Genomic DNA, 12260 nt, shown 5'->3' with positions numbered 1-12260 from the left:
TTCAGGAGAAGTTCACAGAGTTTATTAGTGAGACAGGCAGTATAGGACAGGACCGCATCTCTGCTGTGAATCAGATGGTGGATGAACTCATTGACTATGGCCACTCGGATGCAGCTACCATAGCAGAATGGAAAGATGGCGTGAATGAGTCCTGGGCGGACTTGCTGGAACTGATGGAGACAAGAGCACAGTTGCTGTCTGCTTCTCATGAATTACAAAAGTTCTTTAATGACTGCAAAGAGGTCCTGTCCCAAGTGGAAGAGAAGAAGCAGAGGATCCCAGAGGTGAAGGCACAGGAAGCTCGCCTCTCAGCTGGTTCACTGCAGCGAATTCTTAGCTCTTTTGAACATGACATTCAGGTCCTTGTCACTCAGGTGAGCTTTTTTTTATTTCACTTCCTCACCAATATCCATCTTACCTAAACAGATACATTTGTAAGACCAATGGCCCTTGTAAGCTTGAATACTATGACCAAAAAATGTTTTTGCTTGGTTGTGTTTAATTCAGAAAGAAGTCTATCCTACGTAGAGGTTTGTGGGATTTTTTATGAGCCAAATTTACACAAATTCAGAGCCTAAAGTTGCTTCCTTTTCCCTTTACCTTCCTATTACTCGGTTATCCTCCCAAACTGTTCCGGTGAGCTCTGTGAGGAAAAAATCTTTATTTAGATACTATAGTGCATATGCTAGGTTTCCCGTTTTCATGCACCTCTGATCGGTGTAGGGGAAGCAGAAAGTCATTCACCTTTTGGTTATAGAAAATGTGTCAAAGGAGACACTAACAGCGCTAAATGAATGACAATATGATTCAAATGAACCTGATGTTCACAATCTGCTATGATGTGATGTAATGATCAGCAGGGATAAAACCCTATGAACCACACCGTCATCGTCATAGGGTTTTATCCCTGCTGATCATTACATCACATCATAGCAGATTGTGAACATCAGGTTCATTTGAATCATATTGTCATTCATTTAGCGCTGTTTGTGTCTCCTTTGACACATTTTCTATTTACATTCACCTTTTATAATAGCTGCTTTTCTGCGTTGACATTTATTTTTAATATACCACATCCATATGGCGCTTGGATCAGTTTGGTCTAAGGACACACCCTGATATTATTTTCACACCTTTTGGTTATACTGCCTACAGAAGGATTGGACACTGGGGAAAAAATTGTACAGGCCAGGATTGCTACTACCAGTATGCCTCCTGTTTTTTTTTTTTTTCTAGTGTCCTAGGTGGATGACACCCTTTACTCAACTCTGCAAGGAAAAGTCAAAATCACATTTTTCAAGCATCTTTAATCAAGACTACTCTGCTAGATCTGGTCTATTCAATTGTAGCTATCCAGTGGGGCAATCCTCATCCTGGCTTTTGGAGTGCTGTGTCCAGATCTTGCTGGAATGGACATTGCAGGGCTAACAAGGAAAGTGACTTTATGGGCACTGGCTGTCAAGGATCGGGTTCTACCCTCTCTTGTCAATGCATACTGTACTAGATCTGTGAGTGCTTCTTGGGCTTTTGGGCATCAATCATGTGTCCATCAGGTGGATGTTTAGGCCTCTTCTGACCATTTTGGGTATAATGTCCTTCAGGTGGCTTTTGGACTTCCCAAAGGTGAATGACTTCCATGTCCCTCAATGGATAAGAGAAAAAATAGGATTTTTATACTCGTTGTAAAATCGTAAACAAGTTTTCTTGGAGACAGAAGTTATTCACCTTTTGGGTTATACTACCACCTACAGAAAGACTAAATACTGGCAAACATCAGATGGTACAATAACACACTAAAGCAGCAATTCCCAGGGCGCTGTTTCAAGCCCGTAGACTTGTACTGCATCACTGGAAATGACCTGACCCCCCCCCCCCCCGACTGTTACAGAGTGGATCTGGCAGGTCGGGTCCACAGTGTCGTTGGAATGGTATATTTATCAGCACAGAAGCTGCCCTGATAAGTTTGAAAAGATATGGGTGCTGTGGCTCGATACACCTGGTCTATCTTCACTGGATCTGGTGCGAGGTGTCTAGGTGATATGGTGTCTCTTGGAGGTAGAGGTAGACCCGCCTAATGCTTCATCTCTTGTCTTTATTTACTTTTTACTGTGTAAATCATATTCCTGACATTTATGATTTGCAGACCAGTGTGGTTATGGTTATGTAATGCGTGTTTTATGGCCTGCGCAGGCCTGCCATGTAACCATTGTAACTACTAAGAGTGTTTCCTCTGTACTGGAACTTCATAGTTGCCCTGGATTTTAATGACTTTTTCATAAAGTTCTCTCTTTGATATAAAACAAAATACTGGCAAATAAAAACTGCAGGCCAGCCCAAGATTACCCCTCCTACTTCCAGCGTGTCTTATTTGAGTAGCAAGCAGTACTGAGAGCATGATGGTGTCCCGAAATTAATTAAAATAAATGATATTTTCCCTAACTTCTCTTGACATGGTGCAAGTCACATGACCAATGCAGAAAGCCACAGGGGAAGTCCCCCTTGTATCTGCCATGCTGGTCAGAGCTTTACATGCAAGTGTAAATCGTAAGTCTCCATGCCAATGAGAGGTCTTCATGGTCATGAGAAAAAAAATCAGGTTCACGCCCCACTCACAGCACATCCCTCCCCAGCTGCCTCACTTCCTGCTCAGTTTATTCATCTTTGCATCCAGTATGAACACTTTGGCCCAGATTCTCGTACAACGGCGTATCTATAGGCGGGCGTAACGTATCCGATTTACGTTACGCCTCCGCAACTTAGACAGGCAAGTGCAGTATTCTCAAAGCACTTGCTCCGTAAGTTGCGGCGGCGTAGCGTAAATCGGCCGGCGTAAGCCCGCCTAATTCAAATGTGGAACAGGGGGGCGTGTTTTATGTAAATAACTTGTGACCCGGCGTGATTGACGTTTTTCACGAACGGCGCATGCGCCGTCCATGGACATATCCAAGTGTGCATTGCTCCAAATACGCCGTAAGGACGTATTGGTTTTGACGTGAACGTAAATGACGTTCAGCTCCATTCACGGACGACTTACACAAACAACGTAAAATTTTCAAATTTCGACGCGGGAACGACGGCCATACTTAACATTGGCTGCGCCTCATATAGCAGGGGCAACTTTACGCCGGGAAAAGCCTAACGTAAACGGCGTATCTGTACTGCGTCAGCCTGGCGTACGTTCGTGAATTCGCATATCTAGCTGATTTACATATTTCTAAGCGTAAATCAGCGTACAGCGTAAATATGCAGTTACGATCCGACAGCGTAAGAGACTTACGCTGGTCGGATGTAATACAAATCTATGCGTAACTGATTCTAAGAATCGGGCGCATAGATACGACGGCTCTCATTTGGACTTACGACGGCGTACATGGCGCTACGCTGTCGTAAGTCCTTTGAGAATCTGGGCCTGAAATAGTACATCCCCCTTGACATCCAGCATTAAATCCCCACTCCCCACTCCACCATCATACCCACCTCCTACACTCTATCAGTGGTGCTTCTCAGTGTCCCCTCTGCTGCTCCTGTCCTCTGCCACTTGCAAATTGCACTCCAATTGGCTTCACCCTGTTGGCTTTCTTCTAAAAGAGTGTTTCTTAATTTTTCCAACTAGACTTTCAAAGAAAGTCTTTACTTTTCGAAAGTAGAATCTTCCAGATTTACGATTTTATTAGTTCTGGTAATCCTGGTAAAGTAAAGCCAATTAAAATCACTAGAAGCATAAATAAAAAGGAACTGTGGTCTGTGGTTCTATGGCCACCTTTCAGTCATGTTTCTAACACCAAGAATCATATATTTAACCATCTGTATTAGTTGTCATAGTTGGGAAATGCAGCACTGTTTGGCTATAATCTTTACCCTGTACCTCCTCTCTGATGCCCAGGTACGACAGCTGCAGGAGAATGCTGCCCAGCTGCGCACAGTATATGCGGGAGAGAATGCGGCTGCCATTGTCACCAGTGAGCAGGAAGTAATGCGTTCCTGGAAGGAGTTACTAACCACCTGTGAGGAATGCAGGCTGCAGATCACCACTACCAGTGACCGCATGAAGTTCCTGGGTCTTGTGAGGGACCTGATCTCCTGGATGGACAGTGTTATCTGTCAGATTGAAACAGAAGATAAACCCAGGTAAGGGGCTGTGGAATGATGGTAGGCATAAGTTGCCCTTAAAAATTAGACAATATAGTGCAAAAAGCTGTTATTGGGACAGGCCGTGCAGGGAAACTTCCTCACTGGGTCCACAGAGAATAAAGACATGACAGAGGTTACTTAAAATTACTGTAAAGGATTTTTTTTTTTTTAATAACAAACATGTCTATATTTACCTGCTTTGTGGAATAGAATTGCTCAAAGAGGACCTGATCCTCCTCTTCTCGCATCCCCTGCCGGCGCTCCTCCGCTTCTCTTGCTTGTGCCACCATAAGGAAACCGATTCCTATGGGGGGCACTCGTGTGGGTTCACTCCCGAGCCCCACTGCTGTTTCCATTGACACAGACAGTGGAACGCAGCCCCGCCCCCTCATCACTAAAGTTGATTGACAGGAGCAGGAGCCAATGACTGCTATCCTCCTGCTATTGATCTGCCCAGGGAGGAGGGACAAAGCCAGTTGAGCTGCAGCTCTCATGCACAGAGCTTGATCGTGATGGAGTTCAGGTAAGTATAAGGGGGTGAGAGGATGAGTCTGTGACACAAGGTTTTTTACCTTAATGCGTAGAATGCAATTAAAGAACCTTGAGGCTTTAGAACCACTTTAAAGAAAAGTTTTGACTGAAATTCTACTAAAAGAAACCTGTGGTGCAAGGCTGTCTTCTCCTCAAAATGCTTGCTACCTGGCTGTCATTTAGTACCTCCAACTTCGCTGTCCTGGAAAAAGTTGGAGATCAGAAGTTCTGACTTTGCTGGCTATAGGCTTGCTCTGGGTAAACCTTTTCTTGGAGAAACATGGAGGCTGCCATTTCTAAACTCCCGAAATTGCTGGTTGTCTGGCTAATATGCCAACTTACTTGTGTTAAGGCAAATTTATAAAAAAAGAAAAAAAAATGTAATTATGTATGCTTTTAAGTTTCAATCCTTAATTGTTTTATCCTGTTTCTTCAAAATTATGTGAACATTTAGTCCCCATAAATACTTCCCTATCTGCATCCATTTCCTTTGTGCCTGTGTCTTCAATTCATTCTCTTCTCTCAGTATCTTCCATTGTAGTCACAAACTCAGATGTATTGAGAGCAAAGATGTGTAAAGCAAGCCATAGATCAGGGGTGGCCAACCAGTGGCCCGCGGAGCCCTCTGATGTGGCCCGCGACCTCCTGCTCTGGAATGGTGGGTTGGCAAGCCCAGATCGCAGGTTGCCAACCCGCCATGCTGCAGCATCAGTGTTGTGAATGAAGCTGGTGGTAGAGGAAGAAAGCAGCTGCGGAGCAGAGCCGCATAAGCCGATGCTTTCTCTACAGCGCTGGCTTTTGCCACAGGCGGAGTCTATGGCAAAGTTCAGCTAACCCGCAGAATAGACACAGGTGCACTAGGCTGCACCCGCGTTGTGGGTAAACTGCAGCACATCAGTGTGAAAGCAGTCTTAGGCCCTTTTCACACGATCGGAAAGAGGAGAAGTTCCCCCAGGGTGGGGCTTTAAAGGTAACAATGATAGAGAAATATGAAATATAATAAAATTTATTAGGAAAGAATACAAAGCAAAAATTATGATAAACAACACATTGTTATAAAAACAAGGTACATCAGTAAGTGGTGCGTGTGTCCGCAGGGATAAGTTCAGGCCCTACGCGTTTCAGGATTTCAGTCCCTTCTTCAGGGGCCGGTGTCCATGCGACAGTTATACTGTATGCAGTAAGAGATTGTGATAAAGCAAATTAACATTTATATCGTAAAGCAGATTAACATGTATTCATATGTCAGAGGGGAAGGCAAAAATTAAAAATCTACACATTACATTGAACACGTACCCATCACCACTTGTGTAGACCAAAAAAGGACCGAAGAGCACCGATGTACCAATTCCCTAAGGTGGATAGGGAGCCAACCAAGCGGGGACACAGGATCGTGTCCCAGAACTCCTGAAGACAAACCCTGGGCACACGATCAGCCCGACCAAATGGAACCCTCAATTCAGCTCTACAGAGCGACAGATGTTCGTTTTGCCCGCCTACCTCCAATCCGAAAAACAAAAGGGAATTCGTCCCCTTCCATCTGGGTGGATCGGAGGACCTATAGAGTAGCCATGACCTGTCATCCGCTCATTGTGGCCCTCGACTTGTTACCAAGTTGCTTAAAGCGGTGGTTCACCCTTAGAGAGAACTTTTTAGCCTTAGATTCCTGCTTGTTTTCTCTAGGGGAATCGGCTAGTTGTGTTAAAATATGAGCAGTACTTACCCGTTTACGAGATGCATCCTCTCCGTCGCTTCCGGGTATGGGCTTCGGGAATGGGCGTTCCTTCTTGATTGACAGTCTTCCGATAGGCTTCCGACGGTCGCATCCATCGCGTCACGATTTTCCGAAAGAAGCCGAACGTCGGTGCGCAGGCGCAGTATAGAGCCACACCGACGTTCAGCTTCTTTCGGCTACGAGTGACGCGATGGATGCGACCGTCGGAAGCCTCTCGGAAGACTGTCAATCAAGAAGGAACGCCCGCTCCCGAAGACCCATACCCGGAAGCGACGGAAGAAGATGCAGCTCGAAAACGGTAAGTACGGCTCATATTTTAAAACAAATAGCCGATTCCCCTAGACCAAACGAGCAGGAATCTAAGGGGAAAAAAAAATTTTTTTAATAAATGGGTGAACTCCCGCTTTAAGTGGCCCTCGTTCTTCAAAAGGTTGGGCACCCCTGCCATAGATGATGCAGTTTTCTTTCCTGCAGCCACTGGTAGAACGCTTCGGGGTTGATTTACTAAAGTCAAATCCACTGTGCACTTGGAAGTGCAGATGTTGTAGATCTGAAATGAGTCGAAGCTCTACTGATTTCGATCATTCAATCATGTGCAAGCAAAAATGCTGTTTTTTATTTTCCTTGCATGTCCCCCTCAGATCTACAGCAACTGCACTTTCAGTGTAGTGCAGAGTGGATTGGCCTTTAGAAAAATAAACCCCAATGATCACTGCTAGTAGCTGTAGCAGCTGGCAGTAATCGCATGCAAAAAAATCTGAAATGCTGGTTGTACTGAAGTTGATTGGTAGATCGACTTCAGTACAGTACAACCAGCCTGCCCATAGATTGATTGATTGAATCTCAGTTGGTCCCTGCTGAACCGGCTGAGATTCGATCCAGCTTAATTGATGAGGACTGATGAGCCTTAGTGAAAAAGCACATCCCCGGCAACCCTTTAGACAAGCATGTTCTTCCCAGCATTCAGGGAATACGTTTGGTTTAAAGCTGAACTTCGGGAATTATGCAAAATGTACCTGTGTGGCCTTCCTGCACTGCAAGGGTTAAATGCTCATTAAAGCGGGAGTTCACCCATTAATCAATTTTTTCAAACAATCCCCTTAGATTCCTGCTCGTTTTGTCTAGGGGAATCGGCTAGTTGTTTTAAAATATGAGCTGTACTTACCGTTTTCGAGATGCATCTTCTCCGTCGCTTCCGGGTATGGGTCTTCGGGAGCGGGCGTTCCTTCTTGATTGACAGTCTTCCGAGAGGCTTCCGACGGTCGCATCCATCGCGTCACTCGTAGCCGAAAGAAGCCGAACGTCGGTGCGGCTCTATACTGCGCCTGCGCACCGACGTTCGGCTTCTTTCGGAAAATCGTGACGCGATGGATGCGACCGTCGGAAGCCTCTCGGAAGACTGTCAATCAAAATAGGAACGCCCAGTCCCGCAGCCCATACCCGGAAGCGGCGGAGAAGATGCATCTCGTAAACCGTAAGTACAGCTCATATTTTAAAACAACTAGCCGATTCCCCTAGACAAAACGAGCATCCATCTAAGGGGAAAAAGTATATTGTACGGGTGAACCTCCGCTTTAAAGCGGTGTTCTACCCGCAATTTCTTTCTTTATTTTCTAAAGTCAACAGCTACAAACACTGTAGCTGCTGAGCTACAAACACTGTAGCTGCTGAGCTACAAACACTGTAGCTGCTGAGCTACAAACACTGTAGCTGCTGACTTTTAATAAGGACACTTACCTGTCCAAGGAACCTGCGATAAAGCTGACCAGAGTGCCTTAGAGAGGAGGTAGCATGCATCCAGGAAGCCTGCTGGAGCAGGGACTGACGTATTACTCCTGATTTTGGTACTTTGAGACTAAAGCCGGCCATACACGGTTCGAATTTCGAAAGAATTTTCTTTCGAAAATCGTATCAAAGAATTTTCGTACGAATTTCGCACCGTTAGTGGGCTGCAGCAACAGCCGATTTTCGTGCGGCAAACAAATTTCAGGAATCCGACATGTTGGAAATTTTTTGAAAAACAAATGATTTTCTGATCAATGATGGGAGAATCGTGCGAGAAATGTAATAGAAAAAAAAACGCGCATGTGCAAGAAAAGAATATTCCCGGAGAGAAACGAATATTCCCGGCAAGATGAATATTTTGTCGGCCGAATTTCGAAAATCAATGGTGGCATCATCGGATCACAAAAAAACGAACTTTCTGATTTTGAAAAGAAAATTTGTTCGAAATTCGGCCGTGTATGGCCTGCTTTAGTGTTACTAAACCCACAACAGTAAAATCAATGTGTATATGCAGTAAAGCATTCTTGTTATGCTCATTGTGGAACCTAAGGGGTCCTCTGCATTGTATAACCAGGCTGTTTGATCCTGTATGCACAGATCCTCCCCTCCTTTCACTGTCCCCTGATAATTTCCTGATAACACAGTCAGGCTGCACATGCTCAGTTTGGTATTTCTATTGCTAGAGAGGTTTTCTTTTTTTTCTTGGGAGAGTGCATGTGATCAGCACAGGGCCAATCGGCACTGTCCAGACAGAGGGTCAGGGGTCTTGCAGTCTCATAGGACAGTCAGAAAACTCCTCCCACAAGCTTTAACCAGTGTTTGGCTGGACACTGATAGAAGTCACAAGACTGCTCTAACTGCTGATGAGAAAAGGTATTTAGCAGTTTATATGTACTACAATAATTGCATTTGGTGAATGCAGGGTCCTGGGTTTAGTAACACTTTACTAAGCAGTTAACTCTTGCAGTATGGGGGCTCCCCAGTCCAGCTTTAATCTCTCACACTAGGGGTAGACTGGCACTAAGTTCTAGAGTCACACATTTTTCTTGTTTTCCATATATTCTTAGGGATGTGTCTTCCGTGGAAGTTCTCATGAGTTATCATCAGGGAGTAAAGAGTGAAATTGAGGCAAGAAATAAGAGAATCTCGGACTGCGTAGAGCTTGGAAAGTCCTTGGTCCTAAACAAGAGGCCGGCGTCTGAAGAGGTATGTTCAAAAGAAAGTCAATTTAATATAAAAGGTTTTATCAATGTGTAATGTTTCTCTGTAGAGCTTGTACATGTACATAGCGGCAGCCGTATTTGCAAACTACCCATTTTGGCGCTTTATGTCACTTCACTTGAATCAATCTGAAAACCAAAGACTCTGCAGTTTCTAATGACTTTAAACATTCACAATGCTCCCAATAGCCAGAGACTACAGGTTCTATTTATAAGTAGCTCACTGTGATTAGCTCAGCATTCACATATCCGTTGCAAATAATCCCCATTCTCCGTCTAATATGTGTATTTACTAAAATCATCAGCTCCGTATAATGCAGTATTTTCCTGAAATACCCCATTTAAGAATATACTGCATTATTGCCACTACGATGAGCTGATGATCCTGGGAAATACAGTATTGGACAAATTACAGGGGTTTAGTAGTGACGCAGTAGGAACGCAGTCTGAGTTTGTGTGCGATTCAGTGTGGTGCGATTTACAGCCTATTCATTTGAATGGGCTGAAATCGCACAAAAAGTAGTGCATGTACTACTTTTAAAAACGCACTGCAGCCAGATTACATGATACCATTCAGGTTCCTAAAAGGAATCAGTTAACTATTATGTCTCTATACCCTGTAAACAGTCATTTGAGCTAACATTTTTTTTCCTTTACAACTCCTTTAAAAGGAACCTATTTAGAAAATAAAAAACAAACCTTTACAACCCCTTTAAACTTTAGTGTATTTTTTATAAATAATGTGTGATAAACCGCAGCGCAACATACTTTTAATTACAACAGCAACTATTTTTTTTCTCTAGAGTCTCCGGTTTCAGAAAATATATATAGTTTTGGGGGTTTTAACTAATCCTCGGGCCTAAAATGTTCATTTTAACTTGTACAGGAAAACGAAAAAAAACGCATCTGGCAGCGAAATTGCCCTGAATTTTGTTTGGAGAACTATAGCAAGCTTCTTCTTCTACAATATGCATGATTTTATATGCTTTATGATTTCAGATTAAGCAGAACCTGGACAGGTTGATGGCAAAGAAGAAGGAGATGCTGGACAAATGGAACAAACACTGGGAATGGCTGCAGCAGAGTAAGTGTGTGCGCAGTGTGTGCGCAGTGTGTGCAGGTCGCCTGATCTGAGCCACAGATACGTCATCCAGTCCGAATTGCCTTTTTGTTTTTGATTTATGCTGCATTACTTTGCAGAATGTCCTACTTAATCTCCCTCCCTGAATGAGGCGGGCAACCCCCTGCCAACTAATTATTGTTACCATAGAAACTTTTACAGCTCCCACTCTCTAGACTCCCAGCCCTTCCGATGAATGCGGGGGAGACACGAGAGCAAAATGTATAGGGCCTTAACTCTGCTTATTATTTAACTGCATGAGCTACCAGGAAACCTGCTGCCAGCTAGACCGGTGCCACAAAAGTTTAATAGTGCCGCGGAATACTGTTTCCATAGAATGGTTAATGGTGCACATTTTTAGCCAATCGTCACTTCTATGGAAAAGTTAATGGTTCAGTATTAGCGCAGAGTACCTGGCTATGCCTGTAAAGATGAATAGTACCATTCAAACTATGCAATCTAAAGAGATTGGCCCGGATTCAGAGAGAATTTACACCAGCGTATCCATAGATACGCCGCGTAAATTCAAATCTGCGCCGGCGTATCTTCTTTCTGTATTCAGAAAGCAAGATACGCCGACATTAGCCTAAGATACGACTGGCATAAGTCTCTTACGCCGTCGTATCTTAGGGTGCATTCTCACGCTGGCCGCTAGGTGGCGCTTCGGTTTTCGGCGTAGATTATGCAAATTACCTAGTTACGCCCATTCACAAACGTACGTGCGCCCGGCGGTAGTTTTTTACGTCGTCTGCGTAAGTCGTTTTCGGCGTAACGTTGCTCCTGCTATTAGGTGGCGCAGCCAATGTTAAGTATGGACGTCGTTCCTGCTTCAAAATTTGAAATGTTTGCGTCGTTTGCGTAAGTCGTTCGCGAATAGGGCTGGACGTAATTTACGTTCATGTCGAAACCAATACGTCGTTGCAGCGTACTTAAGAGCAACGCACACTGGCATATGTACACGGACGGCGCATGCGCCGTTCGTAAAACACGTCAATCACGTCAGGTCATAACACATTAGCATAAAACACGCCCCCCTTCCACATTTGAATTACGCCGGCCCCATTTACGCTACGCCGCCGCATCTTACGGAGCAAGTGCTTTGTGAATACTGCATTTGCTCCTGCAAGTTGCGTCGGCGTAGCGTAAATACAATACGCTGCGCCGCCGTAACATAAAGCGCAGCTACCTGAATCTACCCCTTTATTTATACTTATTATACTATGCTGTTGCCCGAGCGTCACAAACCGTACCCAGCTAAGGCTAGGGAGGTGGATGCAGATCAGTGGTAACTCTTCATCCATTTCTAGCACCTTCCTGTCTTCTGCTGCCTCCTACAAACAAACAGCTCCTGCCCCAACCTATAACTGGCCTTACCAGCAAGGAGCACATAGAAGGGTGAAAAAATTCTGAATGATCAACATGTAACACCCCTCCTAAAGATTGGGGAGAGAATATAGATCAGGATGGCAATGTCCCAGATGGTTAAAAAAAAACTTCCACCACAGAACCGTTTGGTAGGTTTATGATTAACAGCATCCATAAAAAGGCAACCGAAAGCCTCCACATAGTGAAAAACCATATGGTTATGTGTTTGGAATAAAAAGGCTTTACATAGATTCCATTTACATAGACATGTATTGCGTCAAGTAAAATATCTCTGTGATCACAAAAGAATAAAATTCAAAAAGGCGCAATGGCATGGAAAGGACTCATCAAACCTCACGTGTTTCGTCTACAA

General features: G+C 44.2%; 1 protein-coding gene across 1 annotated transcript in view; it reads left to right on the top strand.

Moving 5' to 3' along the window:
* The window catches only part of SPTBN4 (spectrin beta, non-erythrocytic 4), a 220513-nt gene that overhangs the window by 187221 nt on the left and 21032 nt on the right, over nt 1-12260 (top strand). The window contains exons 27-30 of the mRNA XM_040323157.1: nt 1-374; nt 3884-4128; nt 9250-9388; nt 10402-10486. The exon at nt 1-374 is cut by the window's left edge and continues 4 nt beyond it. Coding sequence (XP_040179091.1) covers nt 1-374; nt 3884-4128; nt 9250-9388; nt 10402-10486 — 843 coding nt within the window. The remainder of the gene's footprint in view (nt 375-3883; nt 4129-9249; nt 9389-10401; nt 10487-12260) is intronic.

Source organism: Rana temporaria, chromosome 9, assembly GCF_905171775.1.
Source record: "Rana temporaria chromosome 9, aRanTem1.1, whole genome shotgun sequence".
Lineage (NCBI taxonomy): Eukaryota > Metazoa > Chordata > Amphibia > Anura > Ranidae > Rana > Rana temporaria.
This window is presented reverse-complemented; position numbering and strand designations above follow the sequence as displayed.